Consider the following 16129-nt stretch of genomic DNA (forward strand, 5'->3'; position numbering starts at 1 on the left):
ATATAGTTGAGTTATAGTATCCCATGATATATAGAGTATCCCATAACACAAGTCTCGAACTTACTTTGCGGCCAGCTCAATCTGTGCGATTTGTCCTAATATATTTATTTATTTATTACACCGTCCAATCCTAACTAATATTATTAAAGTTTGTTTGTTAACGATCGACAAACGATCTTCTTAAAATTTTGCATATGTAGTTTGAAGTATGGAGAAGGACTTTGGAACTTTGAAGAAGGATGGACTTTCAACACGGAAAATTAACTGTTAAATTTACGCGGGCGAAGCCGCGTACAAATGCTAATACGTAATAAACCATCGCATAAAATGTTAACCCTGTATAAAACTCGTAAACCATTTGAAGTGCGAAAAATTGCGAAGCCCAGCTAATGAAAAGTTGAGTTATTGTGTGCAGGTAAACGACGTAAACGACAATCGTAAAATAATAATGTGCTGACAAGCTGTTTCCATCAACCAATGCAACAAAAAGGAAAATAATGAACAAATATATAAGGACAAATGCAACATAGATTGATTTTATCGAATACTAAATCAACGATACTATATTTTATAACAAATACATATATAGATAAACATCTAAGACCCGGGCCAATCAGAAAAAGATCATTTTCCATCATGGTCCGACCGGGGATCGAACCCGGGACCTCTCGGTTCAGTGGCAAGAACTTGACCACTGCGCCACCGAGGTCGTCGAAGCATGTAACGGCCATTGAAATGGACAAATGTTATAGAAACATAGATTAAGTAGCCCTGCGCGCTGCATAAGATAATTCTTTATTTGCATTAAATATGGTACAATATGTTGTTAATAATATAATTTAGAGATCCTTAATACATAGATAAACATGTAAGACCCAGGCCAATCACAAAAAAAAAACATTTTCCATCATTACCTGACCGGGGATCGAAACCGGGACCACACGGTTCAGAGGCAAACACTTTACCACTGCGCCACAGAGGTCCTCAAAAGAAAAACATAAAAAACGTGCGTGTGGTATGAGGGACCTTCTTGAAATTCTATGAAAATACACTTGGGATTTAGTGAACATTCCAAACAAATTGTGAAAGTTGAAATTAGATTTTGAGAAAGCCAAATAGGCGTGTTACGATGTTGTAAGCAGGGCCCTCAGTCCACGTAGTGTGGTCCCACCATTATCTCAAAAACTATTCAAAGCGGCCCGTAACTTCGCTCGGGTAAAATCATTAAAAAAAGGATGCCTATTCCTGAACGTTTCATCTGTCTGAATTATATTTCTATTTCAACTAATAAGATTTGTAATTATGAAGTCATGGGGATCGAGTATATCATGCTCACTCAAATGGTCAATCTGGTAGTGGCGTCGTGGTCCGGGTCGTGAGGTTCCCTCTATTATGGTTGAGCTACGTGATGGCTGACCCATGCGTCAACTCGTGAACGGGTGCTGCCAGAGGGAACTGGTCATCTCGTTTCTCATATATTTTTATGTAATGTAATTGTGTTTCACATCAATATATATTATAATCAGCACTCGGATCACAATCATAACCTGTTTTGATATACCTTTTGACTATGTACATTATGTACTTTTATATATTAGAAAAAAACATTGTAAGAAACAATAATGGTAAGCCGATCTGGCATGATAGGGACCGACACTGTTCAAATGAGTTTCTTTCGGCATTTCTTCTCAGCAGTGGTCGTTCCGAAATGCCAGTAGTTTGTAGCTTGTGAGAAATAACTATAAATATAAAAATTGACGAGAAAAAGTGCCTGTGAAGGTCTAATTTCTGAATAAATGATTTGAATTTGTCTTTGTCTTTGTGTCAAATTTCATCGGTCCACGGATTACTGCACGGATTTTCATGCGGTTTTCACCAATAGTGTGAGTCCTGAGTAAGGTTTAGATGTATGCTTTATTATGAATTTACCCGAGCGAAGCCGAGTCGGACCGCTAGTGAAGAATAAAGTAGTTAAAATTGAAAAAATATGTAGAAAAAAGAGAATCAAAAACAGTTTTAAAAAAATTTCTCGGTTTTCAAACAAAATACGTACAGAATATTATTATCTCATAGAATTCACACACAATGCATTCGAGTTGTCTGAGAATCAATATTTTTATATTTTATTCATTTTTAGGGCACTTGCTATCCCGAAATTGTTGCGGGCCGAGAGAGCTGTAATGTTTCTATAGAAAATTACAAATAATAGATCCAGAATAGATTCTGTAAATAAAGAGGCTTCGTCAGAAAATCGCTTTATCCCCCCCGACGACTTCCGAACGATTGCCCAGTTAAAAAAGAAATCACTCCGGAGATAGACTGGAGAATCACAGAAGATGAGGCCAAGTTTTTTTTATACAAGCTTTTCTTCATTAACCCCCGTCACAAAAAGAGGGGTGTTATAAGTTTTACGTGTCTGTCTGTGTATCTGTCTGTACGGATGAACCGATTTTCGTTTAGCTTTTTTTTTTGTATCATATTAAATTTTATCCGGAGTTTTCTTAGCCATGTTTTATAAAAATCTGTTCAGTCTTTCAAAAGTTATAGCGAAGTGAATATTGAAAGTCGGGGGTTTTTTAATTTGTCTAACAAATAAACTTGTCTTTGAATTTATTCAGACGATGGATATACTGTGTTTTTGATATTCTTTCTATTTTTGTTATTACCTACAGTATTTTTTGTTACATATTTATATTATCTATCATGGTTCAGTCGAATCAATACTATATTGAATAAAGAGGATTTATTATAGGAGGAGGAATGATATGGAATAATTTTCTAGGGCACTTCAACGGATAAAGTTATTGCTTCTATAAAGCAAAAACGCTGTAAGCCGTTTTTTAAAGAATACATAAAATTCTTACACTTCTGTCACTACACAATACTTAGCTTTTTTTAATTATTACATTAATTTTCAGTTTAGTCCAATTCGTATTACTATATAATTTCCCAAAAGGTCGTCTAGAAGAAATTGCTTATATGTATATATTATATTAGATGTTACCCGGGGCTTCGCTCCCGTAGGAGTTTTAAGATAAAATATAGCCTATAGCAATCTTGGATAATGTACCTTTCTAATGGCGAAGGAATTTTTGAAATCGGTTAGGTAGTTTCGAAGATTAGCCGCCTCAAACATACAAACTCACAAACGCTTACCTCTATATAATAAAAGTATAGATATAAGACCGCCATTTGCACAATTTCCATAATTTATCATGTTATAAATGCTGCACAAGTATACTTTGCAACTAATTAAAGGTTCGATACGCGACAACGTTGGACCCTGTTATAAAATCACTGCATAAAACAATGTGGCTTCCTGCTGTCTGTCCCTATGTATGCTTAGATCTTTAAAACTACGCAACGGATAAAAAAAAATTGAAAAAAATAAAACTAAATGCCGAATTCTTCCTTGTTATTACTTCCTCTTCATTATTCTCTACTCAAATACAATTTTCTCAATGCGACAGAGAGAGACAAAACTAGACAGCTCAATGTCTTTTGCGGAAAATGTAATTTCTTTCAGTAAACCTGAAATCAGTCCAGAATTTAGTCGCAAGCGCATTGGCAAGCGAATCGCTGTTTAAAAATAAAAGCGATTGTAGAAATTTAGTTTTTTTTATTTTTTAAATATTATAATTCAGTGCGTAAGGAAGTGATATGTGTGAAAGATTTATTGAATTAAGTTGACAGTTTTAGTGTGGATTTAAAAAATTAGGTACCGACAATGTGATAATTGGTACCTGTAAACACTGAGGTAGAAACTTAAAAATTATTTATCTCGACAAAATGGTAGAAAATACAAGAATGAAGCGTTAATAATCGTACTAAATATATCAATACAAAAATTAGTGAGTATATGTGTGTTTATGTTAGTTACTTTTTCACGCAAAATCTACTGGACGGATTGTTATGAAATTTGGTAAACGGGTAGAATATATCCTGAAAAAACACATATGATTTTTCTACTATATGTACTAGCTTATTACTATATTTTAATCTTTAGGGTTTGATTAAAAAATATATATGTAAAAACGTCTGGGTTTCTAATTCTTCATGAAATTATTATTTTTTAAGTACCTAAGCCTTTTTTTTATTAATTTGCCTTAAAGTTGTTGACATATTGCTAGATCTAATTTAACATTGCTTATTTTCAAATCTTAACAGTTTTTCTATATTATATTATTAAACTAAAATACTTTTTTTTCCAATTATTTCTTAATTGTTTACCTCAATTTAGCAACGCATTTTTAAAATGTTTTTTCTTGTGAATTATTAATCTGTTTCATTCCATTGCCATATTAATATTCTTTGTCAGATTTTCATAGTAAAAAAAAAAATTAAAAAAAAAAAAACTTTTAAAAAATTACGATCTTATTAAGAATTAAATATCTAAAATAAAAACAAAAAGCGTATCCAAAGAAGATCTAAGAAAATACAAGTGTACAATGGAATACGATTTTTCATCAATTTTGAAGACATTTTTAAATTGAGACACACTACACAACAGTTCATAAACAGACGATCCGATGCGAGAATCTAAAATTCGCACGCTAAATCTCATAGTTTCGGTATTTCCTATTATTAGATGGACTAGACTTGTCCCACAAAACCGTTGACCTTGTCTATTTTCGCCTCTAAAGCTATGGTTACACTGCGAAACTTATTATTGACGTGAAATACTAAAGCAGTAACATTAAATTCTTTCAATGTTCTAATAGGGAAAGGTTCATTAACAGTACATATAAAATAGAAATCTTTTACTGCCGAAATATCGAAACCCCACAACACAAAACAGACTAAAAAAAAAAACAGAAAACAATATTTGCTTCTAAATGCTAATGTTATATACTAGCTTATTCCCGCGGCTTCTCCCACGTTTATTTCGTGTGTCCGCTCCATAATGATTGTACTAAGCAACGTATCGCGATGGAACCTATACAAGATTTTAAGTTAGACCATCCGCTATACAACTGTTTAAACCGCATTAGATTCCATCCCGTAGTTTTGTGTGATGACAGAAAGAATTTTATTTTTAACCCCCGACGCAAAAAAGGGGTGTCACAAGTTTGACCGTTAAGTGTGTCTGTCTGTGTAGCTAGCGTAGCTCGTTAACAGGTGGACCGATTTGGATACGTTTATTTTTATTTGATAAGTAATTATTATGGTGGTTTTTACATATGTTAGATCGGTTCAGCCGTTCAAAAGTTGTAGCGAAATGAATATTGGAAGTCGGGAGTTTTTTAATCTGTCTAACAAATACTTGTTATTTTATAGGATAGATAACAAAGAATTAACAAAGTTGACGTAGAGCTAAAATAAAACAGGTAAAGTGCATCTCATGCGTGCCGAGAACGCTGGCTGCTTAGTTAGCTCATGAAATTGTTGGCAACAGTTAGACCGGAAGATCAATGACCGTGCCAACATTTTTGTTTTTTACTGTGACCATTAGTAAGTATTATTTTACATATAGTATATTTAAGTATTTGAAAATTTTATGCCGGCCATACAATATCGCCGAATGCGCGAACATTGCATTTCTATTTTTTTTTATTATTTCTTTATTTATGTTACAATAATTTATATGAAAAATACAAGCACTACCAACAAAAACCTATATAGGTTTATACGTGGTAAGGCGAGTCACAACTCGTTACAAATTTACTTAGTTAATATATAGTTCTTAAGCATTAATTTACATTTGGTTATACTGGTTTCCAAATTAATTATTTGCTCACAAATATTGTTAGGGTATTCATTCAATATAGATGGTAGAAAATACTCCCACATTCTTTTACCGTGGACATTGTTAACTGAAGGTAGGGTATATCTAGGTAAGTATGTTAAGTTGGGCATGAGAGCGTTTATTTACCGCGATGAAAATTATGATATAATGTATAGCCGTATTTGTATGTATTACGTCAGAAGAATTGAACAGTAAATTGTTACTTTACAAGGATTTTCTTCCATGTAATATATTATTAAAATAAATAGCAACTAACTATAATAGTTTGTTTCTCAGAGCGTTACGACCGCTGCGGCCGCGCTTTCATAAAAATTTATCAAATTTTAACAATGACAAGAAATAGTTTTACTATTTGACTTTAAATAATAAATCTGTGCTGTGCTGTAATATTTTACTATGAATGATCATGTAATTAGTAGGTAAAGTACTTATTAAATCCATGTGAATGATTGATTTAGAAAATGATTCCTTCCTCATGAAACATGACGGATCGTAATGACAGCGCAGTCGCCGCAGTCGAAAACCAACCAATAGTGATGGGTGTTAGGGTTCGAATCCTGCTCGTACCACATGAGTTTGTATACCAATCTGACTCATGTATTTTTGCTTCCGATGAGGGAATAAATCGTTAAAATTTTGCATATATTGCTTGACAGTTTAGTACACTAATGTATATATGCGAATACTTATATCCGACACTAAATCCTCTCCCTATATAACCATCCACTTTCATACATATAACTCTCTTCTCTTCTCAGCAAATCAAATCTATTGACAATATTTAATTTTTTTCAGTCCTTAAAGGGGGCATCATGGGAACACATGACTATAGTTATAACAGAAACCATTCTTCAAGGACCAATAGTTTAACCGATAGAAACGAATTACAATCCGAAATAGTGCCTTTAGACAACAGAATTAATAGGATATTTAATTTGAATGAAAAAAGAGAAGGAGATTTACGCAAGAGAGGGAAAAGGGAGTTGTTAGAAGACCGATGTGCATTGTTTAATAGTCTGACACATCCACATCCGAAGAATGATTCCAAATATTATAGAGATATTGATTGTGTTACTGTTATTAACGGTAAGTCACGTTGTATCTGCTCCTATAATAATCATAACAATTTTATTCCTTTAAAATACCTACGTGTTAGTTATTGAACAAGCGAGCGAAGCGAATTAGGTGTACCGATCAACTTGAGGCAAAAATACATTTTTTGTATGTATGTAACTTTCGAACCGTTGGTCTGATTTTAATGAAATGTAAAAGTTATGTAGGATCTGTCAATAGAATTTAATTTTTTTTTAAAAAGAAATTAAGTTCTTGGGGCATTTTGTAAAAAACTCATCAAAATTTATTGTTCGTTCGTGGTGAACAACTTGTATTATAAATGCGACAATAACTAGTTCGTACGGGCTCAGTCTTAATGTTGAATATTACGTTGATTACCTATTGGGATATTGTAATCTCGAAATTCTTACGGAACCCGAGTTCCACAACATAGTTAAAAAGATTTATGTACTAATAAGAAAATTCTACGAGAGCAAGTAAGAGCTTTACACGCGTCCGGGGCGGGCATAGCAAATAATTCAATACAGTCTAAATTCATTTACCGCAACGTAATAGATTTTTAGGATTCCATAATCGAAGGGTAAAACGGAACCCTAAAACGGAACTAAGACTCCGCTGTCCGTCTGTCGCCAAGCTGTATCTCATGAACCAAGATAGTTATTTACATTTTCACAGAATAATAATATTTTTGCCGATAAATGTAACAATAAATATTAAAACATGGAATGAAATAATTATTTATGGAGCTCCCATACAAACGTGATTTTTTATAGATAACTAGCGGCCCGTCCCGGCTTCGCTCGGGTAAAAACATAATAAAATATAGACCTAAACCTTCATCAGAATACACACTCTCTACTGGTGAACTGCAACTGCATGAAAATCTGTGCAGTAGTTATCGAGGTTATCGCGAAAAGACAGACAGATGCGGCAGAGGACTTTATTTTATAATATATAAAGATTTATGGTACGGAACCTTTCGTGCGCGAGTCTGACTCGCGCTTGTCCAGTTTCATTTTATTTCTTCTCTTTTCACAGGCGCTGAAGGAACAATATTAGAACTGAAATTTGTGGATTTATTTGATATTGAATACCACCCACTTTGTGAGTACGATTTCTTGGAAGTAAGTATAAATTAATATGTTTTCTTGTACATTAGTTACTTCTTTTTATTAGAAACGGAAACGAAGTCCAGAGGCGCAGCGCCTCTGGACTTCGTTTCCGTAAGAATTTCGGGATAAAAGTACCCTATGTGTTATTCCAGGTTATATTCTACCCGTGTACCAAATTGAAAACAATCCGTAGATTTTGCGTGAAAGAGTAAAAATACATTCACACATACATCCTCGCAAATTTTCGTATTTATTTCTTCATTTGTATAGAAGTTTTTTTTTATTAACATTTTCCGTAGTAAGTTCTACTAAACTCTTGTAAACAGACGTTGCCTCTGAGGTCCACAGACAGCAGATGAAAGAGCAACTTGATATTTGAGTTCTTGTTAAAGAGTGATATTGGACGCGTAATCCTGATTAAATATAAATAAATATATTAGGACAAATCACACAGATTGAGCTAGCCCCAAAGTAAGTTCGAGACTTGTGTTATGGGATACTAACTCAACGATACTATATTTTATAACAAATACATATATAGATAAACATCCAAGACCCGGGTCAATCAGAAAAAGATCATTTTCCATCATGACCCGACCGGGGATCGAACCCGGGACCTCTCGGTTCAGAGGCAAGCACTTTACCACTGCGCCACCGAGGTCGTCAAATTAATTTATATATATTAATTTTTATATACTTATTAATTTATATATTTATATATACGATTAATTTATATATACGAGATGGTACACTCCAATTATCATTTTATGTAGTTTACTCTTAAATATTTGTAAACTGACATTACATCTAAAGTCTACAGGCAGCAGGTGAAAGAGTTTGACAACTTAAGCACTTGTTAAAGAGTAACATTGCACGCGAAATCCTGATTAATTTGTAGATACGAGATGGTACACGAGGCTACGGGACCCTTCTCGGGGGCAACAAGCTCTGTGGCCAGCAGTTCCCTGGGCCGATCAACACGACCGGACCCCACGCTTGGCTGAAGTTCCATTCCGATGAGACCATAGAAAACGAGGGATTCAGGATCAAAGTAACCGAGATACAATCAGCTAAGAGTTGTGAGTGATGCTCATAAATTTAAGTTATTACTACACCACCCTGGACGAGTATTTTGAGCACAAAACTATTATCATTTGCCACTTTAAAATTATAATTTTTATATCAATAATAAAATGAAAAATGGACACAAACTACGATGATAGGGACCAACACTGTTCAAATGAGTTTCTTTCGGCATTTCTTCTCAGCAGTGGTCGTTCCGAAATGCCAGTAGTTTGTAGCTTGTGAGAAATAACTATAAATATAAAAATTGACGAGAAAAAGTGCCTGTGAAGGTCTAATTTCTGAATAAATGATTTGAATTTGAATTTTTGATCAAGATATTTATAATTATGTGGCTATTTATAAAATATAATTTTATAAGATCGTACCTTTTATGTATGTGTGTAACAGTTGAACAAATAAATATATTATCTATCTACATAAGTAAATCCTTCTTTTGGAAACCATACAGTTTCATTTTTAAGCAACAGATTTAGATGAGTTTTTTTTTTAATAGACAGAGATTACCGAGGAAAGGGACGGGCTTATTTAATGGCTTAATTGGTTCTTAATAATCCAGACTCAATTGTAACAAATATCACTTATTTTCATGCAATCCGATTCATGGAGCCAATAATATATTAATTAAAATTATTTTCATTCTGCATTTTCATTATAAGAGTTTATATATTTTTTAGATGTCGTACCAGATAGTTGTCATATAAAGCGTAGTGGTGATACTGGAGTACTCGATATAAATTCCATTATCCAGAAGTGTAAGGATGATAGTGCTAACCAGGCGCTTGAAGTGCTATGGACCATAGAAGCAGCTGAAAATCATATGGTACACTTTATTTCTCCATAAATCCGTATCAATAATAAAATCCTACTTTATAATAATCAAATATGCTTTAAAGTAACTAGAAATTACCTAAGAACTAAATACAACACACAGCGTTTTGATCATCATCATCATGAATCATAACAGTCATCAAACAGATCAGCATCAATCATAACAGTCTTAACTTTCATAACTTCATTACAAGTTGAAAACATATTGAGTGGGCAGTTGTTTTTTATTAAGTAGAATAATCGATTTTCTTATTTTTACAGATTACCTTGAATTTTACAAAATTCGAATTGACTACACCCAATTCTTGCAAAGATAATGTCGTCCAAGTATTCGGCTCGATCTTAGAATTTGATTCCAAGTATGTGTGATCTTAGCATCTTTGTTTGTACGAGAATGGCTTCGATAAAACCGAATAATATCATTTTATTATTATTTTCCGTTCATTAAAATAAGGAAAACTAAACTTTGGGCCATATTTTGTACTTGTTTAATTTGATGATAGTGTTGGTTCAAGTCAAACATAGATATTTTTTCACAATATTTTACAGACTCATACCTACGTATACTTTGCAGACTAGCTCACTTCTGTGGCTCCATCGCCGAATCTGTGACAACCATAGTTGACAGTTCTAAAGGAGAGGAAGGCAATGTCATGAATGTACGTTTCTATACGTCCAAAGCTTCTAAAGAATCACAGAAGTTTACAGCCCAATACACTGTGTTTAGGAAGTTAGACACATCAGATAAAAGTGGTAAAGTTGTAACAAATTATGTAAGAGCTTTGAAGGAGACATCAATTTTCTTTTTATCTCATTCTATAATAAACCTAACGGCAGAAATTAAATTTTAATGGTAACTGATAGTAGATTGTTTACTCGAGTACCATATAATTTTCTTCCATTTAAGAGGAGTGAACTTTATACTTTTGTCAGTGCATAGAAATAATGATTGCTTCAAAAATTTATCAGGATTGCAGTTTCTATAAAACGGGTTATTAATTTTATTAGATACATTATTTTTTTCCTATGAACAGATGCGTGTGTTAAAGGTGAAGAATTCGATTGCCAAGATGGAACTTGTATCTCCTTAAGCCTGATTTGTGATGAATATGCCAACTGCAAGATGAAAGCTGATGAATCACCCGAACTTTGCAAAGTACGTACTAAGTGCTATGATTTCTTTCTCGATGCTCCATATCAATATATATTGAACCATACACAGTTAAATGTCCACGTGAAAGTTCTCAAATTTATGAAATTAGGTTCATTTTTATAATACTTTGGTAATTAGAAAAATTAAAAATTGCATGAGTTGTAATTGGATTGACTCCACTCTATAATCCCAAAATTGACTTTTAGTAGTTACATATTTACTAAAATTTAAAGATAAAGTTATTTCTGATCTACCTATATTGGTGCTTCCAGGGTGAAATAGATGTATTCAATCAGGACCTCCAAGTTATCGTCATCATTCTCTCTCTGATTGTATCTAGTATGACAATCGTCTTCCTCTTCAAATGTTTCAAAAAACTTTATACAGATCAAAAGATTATCAAAGTGAGTATACATCTTTATACCAGCGTAGACAAATTTCTAAACTTGTAATCTAACACTGTCGTTAAAAATAAAAATAAAAGGTATTATTTTCATTGTGTTGTTAAATTTCGATTTGAACAATTTTAGGAGAATTTACAAAAATCAATGGAAAATGGACTGGATGCCCTGTCTGAAATACGATTGGCATTAGATGACAAGTCAGAAAGAGATAGCCATCAGGGATTGTTTCTAGAAAAGGAGAGAGAAAACTTAATTACACAGAATAAACCAAAACAAAAGGTATTTCGATTGCAATATATATATCACTATAAAAAAATAGATCTCTAATTAAGTAGTGAATCTGAAGCATTCTTAATGCTGATTTTCTAACACGACTTTGTTTTGTTAGAATTTGTTAATATTTTTTATATTTTTTTAGCAAAATAGCATGGATTCCATTTTTGAACCCGTGTCCCGTTTTGATTCTAAAATTGTGCTCTGGAGAAAAGAAGTAGAAAGTGCAGAAGTTGAGAGAATAAAAATTGAACTGAACGAATCTAATGGCAAAACTAAACGCAAAGACTTTAGTAAAAAGGAGGAGTCTTTACGGATTAAGAGAGATAGTAAAGAGAAAAAAGAAGAAGAGAGCATTAGAGTAGATCAAAATATCAGAAGCAGGCAGACTGATATCATTAAGAAAGATAAATCATTAGATAGCACTTTAGAAAGTGAGGAAATAGATAAAAATGAGATGAAAGATGTTTCAGTGGGTACAACTGACGTAAAAGAGTTTGGTTGTCAGACACGGGATAGTCTGTTCCTGACTGATGCTCCTCGTTATTCTAATGGTAAGTTTTACTATGATCTCTCTAATATCAGCTTAAAAAGTAAATTTATTTATACAAACTTTATTGCACGACTTAATAAGTAAACTTACCTAATAGGTACCGTAATACTTTTTTAAGGATATACTACGAAGAATTTGTTATTTATCTAATACAGTAAATATAATAAACAAAATAAACAAATTTCAAAGTAATTTACTAACTGCCCTCCGAGGGAGCAGCCGTTAATCTCGTCCCGCGACGCGCATGGCCCAGACGCTCTTGAATTTTATATAAACGGAGCCGCAGACAACTGCTAGTAAATAATAATTAATATTCATAGTAATACATGTAATTATGAACGTCTTAAAATAAATCAAATCTGGATGGAAATTAACTAGGTAAATATGTAATTAGCGTAAGGCAAATTTAACGAGATTGTCTCAATTGGTCATTAATTAATTTTGTTACAAAATATACTTATTGCGTATATTAAGAACACGCAATATATTTTCTTAAAATAAAATAAAATGTTTACATATATTGAGGAAATCTGTACGAATTGAGGAATTTTCGAGTCTTTGTTTATTATTTCAAGTTCTTCTGCGCCAATTTGTTTTATCAAAATCAAATATGTAATTTAAGATTAGTTTCAATTGTCAAAATGTTGTTATTATATAATTTATCTCAATCACAACTAATATTATAAATGCGAAAGTAAGTTTGTTACCTCTTCACGCATTATCTCCTGGACCGATTGTTATGAAATTTGGTACATGGGAAGAATATAACCTGGAATAACATATAAGGTACCTTTTAACCCGAAATTCCCAGGGGAGCGAAACCCCGGGGCGCAGCTACTAGTTGTATAAAATTATACTCAACAAAGACAATCATTCAGTAATCATTATTCTTTGATCTTACCAATACAACCAATTGAACTAGTCAGCCTCTACAGTCCCAGTAGTTCAACATTTTCAAAAAACTTTAATCGAACTGCAAGACTTCTTTTCCACTAGACCACCAACAGATAGTTAAGAGATTGAACTAGACTCCAGACTTGTCAATAACAATATAATGTTTCTTTTTTAGCCTCGAGGAGTAAAAGCCGGTCTCTCTCAATCGCCGCCGGGAGTTCTGAAGACCTCTCCAGGCCTTCGCGCCCTTCGACAAAGACTTCAGAATTTACCCTCGAATTGTTCCATCAAGTACCCCATGACACAGCAATAACGCGTAAGTCTAGGACCAGTAAAGCAGTTGCCTAGTAGTTAATTAAGACCGTCTCCCTGTGATCGAAAGGTCCCACTCGTGCCACATAAGTTTGTATACCAATCTGACTCATGTATAGTTTTCATCGACCATCACTTACTTCCGATTAAGGGAAACATCGTGAGGAAACCTGCACACTGGTGGACAGTTTAGTTCACTAATTTATTATGCGACTACTAGCCATTGCCACTAGATAGCGGTAGGTAGTCGTGAAAGTAATGTCAGATGCCTTTAGGTGACTTGAAAAAATCTGACACCAGCAATAATTTAATACACTCGATGGGGAATGAATGAATCTAGGACTTTCTTCAGTTCGGACAATCTATATACAATTTCGTATTTTCGCTCCGTTTTGGTGCTCATACAGGGTTCCTGGTATCAAACGCAAAACCTCCTAAAGACTACTTTGGTACATCAAAACAAGCAACTTTTATTCTACGACTTTTCGTGATTGGTAGTTTTTTTTTCATATAAAAAAATACAATCCATTTTGCGATTCTCGATGGGGAATGAATGAATCTAGGACTTTCTTCAGTTCGGACAATCTATATACAATTTCGTATTTTCGCTCCGTTTTGGTGCTCATACAGGGTTCCTGGTATCAAACGCAAAACCTCCTAAAGACTACTTTGGTACATCAAAACAAGCAACTTTTATTCTACGACTTTTCGTGATTGGTAGTTTTTTTTTCATATAAAAAAATACAATCCATTTTGCGATTCTACACATCTTAACTCAATGTAATAGTCAAGCAACACGAGACAGTACTGTAGCGTTATGTAGCGGAATCGAACATAGAGTTAACGTTTTATAGAAACGACATTAAAACTAAAAAAAGGGAATTTTTCGTATTTATTACGACAATATTATTTAGACAAAAGTCGTAGAACTAAAGATATTCTACGTACCTTATGCGCCTTTGGAAGGTGTTAGATTAGATACCAATAAACCTGTATAATATATAATATTGAACTAGCTTTCGCGCGCGCCTCCGCCCGCGTCTGTTTCCCACAGGAACAGTTATATTTCCGGGATGAAAGGCACCCTATGTCCTTTTCCGCACTTCAAACTACATGTATGCAAAATTTCAAGTAGATTGGTTGAATAGATAAAGCGCGAAGAGGTAACAAACAAACTTACTTTCGCATATTTCTTACAGATAATAAAACCCCCGACCGTCGTCCATTGAGCGCTGAGACAACACGGTCAGCTCCTGACGTCATTATCGTCGCAAAACCAATCGGAGACGATCTTTAAGGAAATAAATGATGATTTATCTTTACAGTTACAATAGAAGCCACTTTGCAGACCAACCAAAAAGAAGCAATCGCCGCAACCAGACCAACGTTGCGGCGATTCTTAACATGCTAGCTTAGACAAATGCCGACGCGAATGCGTGAACATTGCGTAGTTAGTATGGATGCTATTTCCCGCAATGAAAAACCAGCATTGTATACCGAATCAGCCACAGTTTGGCGAACTGTTAGACAGAGTGGATTCGGCATTAGGTGAGCCGCAAACCTGTTAACTGGATGTAAAAAAGGAATTTATCTCTTTCTCTGGGACTTCTGATTTTAAACCATGATTCTATTAAATACGTTTCCACAATTACACAATGTACAAAACTAATTAAATTAATTAAATGAAAAATAGATAAAACCAGTACGAATTCATGTAGGCATTCTTATCAAAACTTTATTCTGTTTTACGCAATTAAATTGTATTGTTTTAGTTGTTTTTCTTTTTTGAGTTATAAGTAGGTATTTAAGTGTAAAGTATGTTCTCCATTTGTGCTCAGAAATAAAAAGTTATGTACAAAATTATAGAAACATTATTTTTATTTAATTGTTTTTTGAAATTTTATTAATATTTGATTAATTTTATTAATATTCGACTAATTTTATTAATATTTGATTAATTTTATTAATACTTGATTAATTTTATTAATATTTGATTAATTTTATTAATATTTGATTAATTTTATTAATATTTGATTAATTTTATTAATATTTGATTAATTTTATTAATATTTATAATAATTTTAACTCAAGCTTTTAATGTCGTCAGGTTCGTCGTTGTCTAGATTAACGCGTGATAATAATGCATTGACATCCAAACTAAACATTTCTACAGAATTTCGGCTCAATCAATTGAAGATAATGATCTTCTAAATCAAGTTGCAACATTCTACCCGAACAAACATACATGCATACTTATTTACATTGCAAGATAAATAAAAACTCGTAAACACAAAGCTAACAAAGTTAACAGTTGACGACCTCGGTGGCGCCATGGTGGCGAGAGGTCCCGGGTTCGATCCCCGGTCGGGTCATGATGGAAAATGATCTTTTTCTGATTAGCCCGGGTCTTGGATGTTTATCTATATATGTATTTGTTATTAAATATAGTATCGTTGAGTTAGTATCCCATAACACAAGTCTCGAACTTACTTTGGGGCTAGCTCAATATGTGTGATTTGTCCTGATATATTTATATAAAAAGATTATAAAAAAACAATAAGCGAGATAATTACTTATAAGTTTATTTACAAAACATGTACAAAAATTTCTTTCCCAAGTCATTATCTAGGCATGTTTATTTGTCGCTTATCCTGCAGAGCGCTCTCGTCGTCAAGTTATGACAACATAATCCCT

At 33.3% G+C, this 16129-nt stretch overlaps 1 protein-coding gene across 2 annotated transcripts; it reads left to right on the forward strand.

Moving 5' to 3' along the window:
- The first annotated feature begins 5283 nt into the window (after positions 1–5283).
- Positions 5284–15295, forward strand: LOC128679918 (uncharacterized). Of its 2 annotated transcripts, none has more exons than XM_053762423.2 (13): positions 5284–5451; positions 6542–6832; positions 7859–7944; positions 8831–9011; positions 9693–9838; positions 10108–10205; positions 10421–10599; positions 10881–11002; positions 11272–11403; positions 11530–11682; positions 11822–12230; positions 13299–13439; positions 14635–15295. In XM_053762423.2, exons 1-13 carry the CDS (start codon positions 5412–5414, stop codon positions 14730–14732), a joined length of 2076 nt encoding a protein of 691 aa, XP_053618398.1. In that variant the 5' UTR covers positions 5284–5411; the 3' UTR covers positions 14733–15295. The 2 variants fall into 2 exon arrangements, with proteins under 2 accessions (XP_053618398.1, XP_053618400.1); XM_053762425.2 differs by having other exon boundaries at positions 14761–14984.
- The last annotated feature ends 834 nt before the right edge of the window (positions 15296–16129 follow it).

The sequence above is a fragment of the Plodia interpunctella genome, chromosome 22 (assembly GCF_027563975.2).
Source record: "Plodia interpunctella isolate USDA-ARS_2022_Savannah chromosome 22, ilPloInte3.2, whole genome shotgun sequence".
Lineage (NCBI taxonomy): Eukaryota > Metazoa > Arthropoda > Insecta > Lepidoptera > Pyralidae > Plodia > Plodia interpunctella.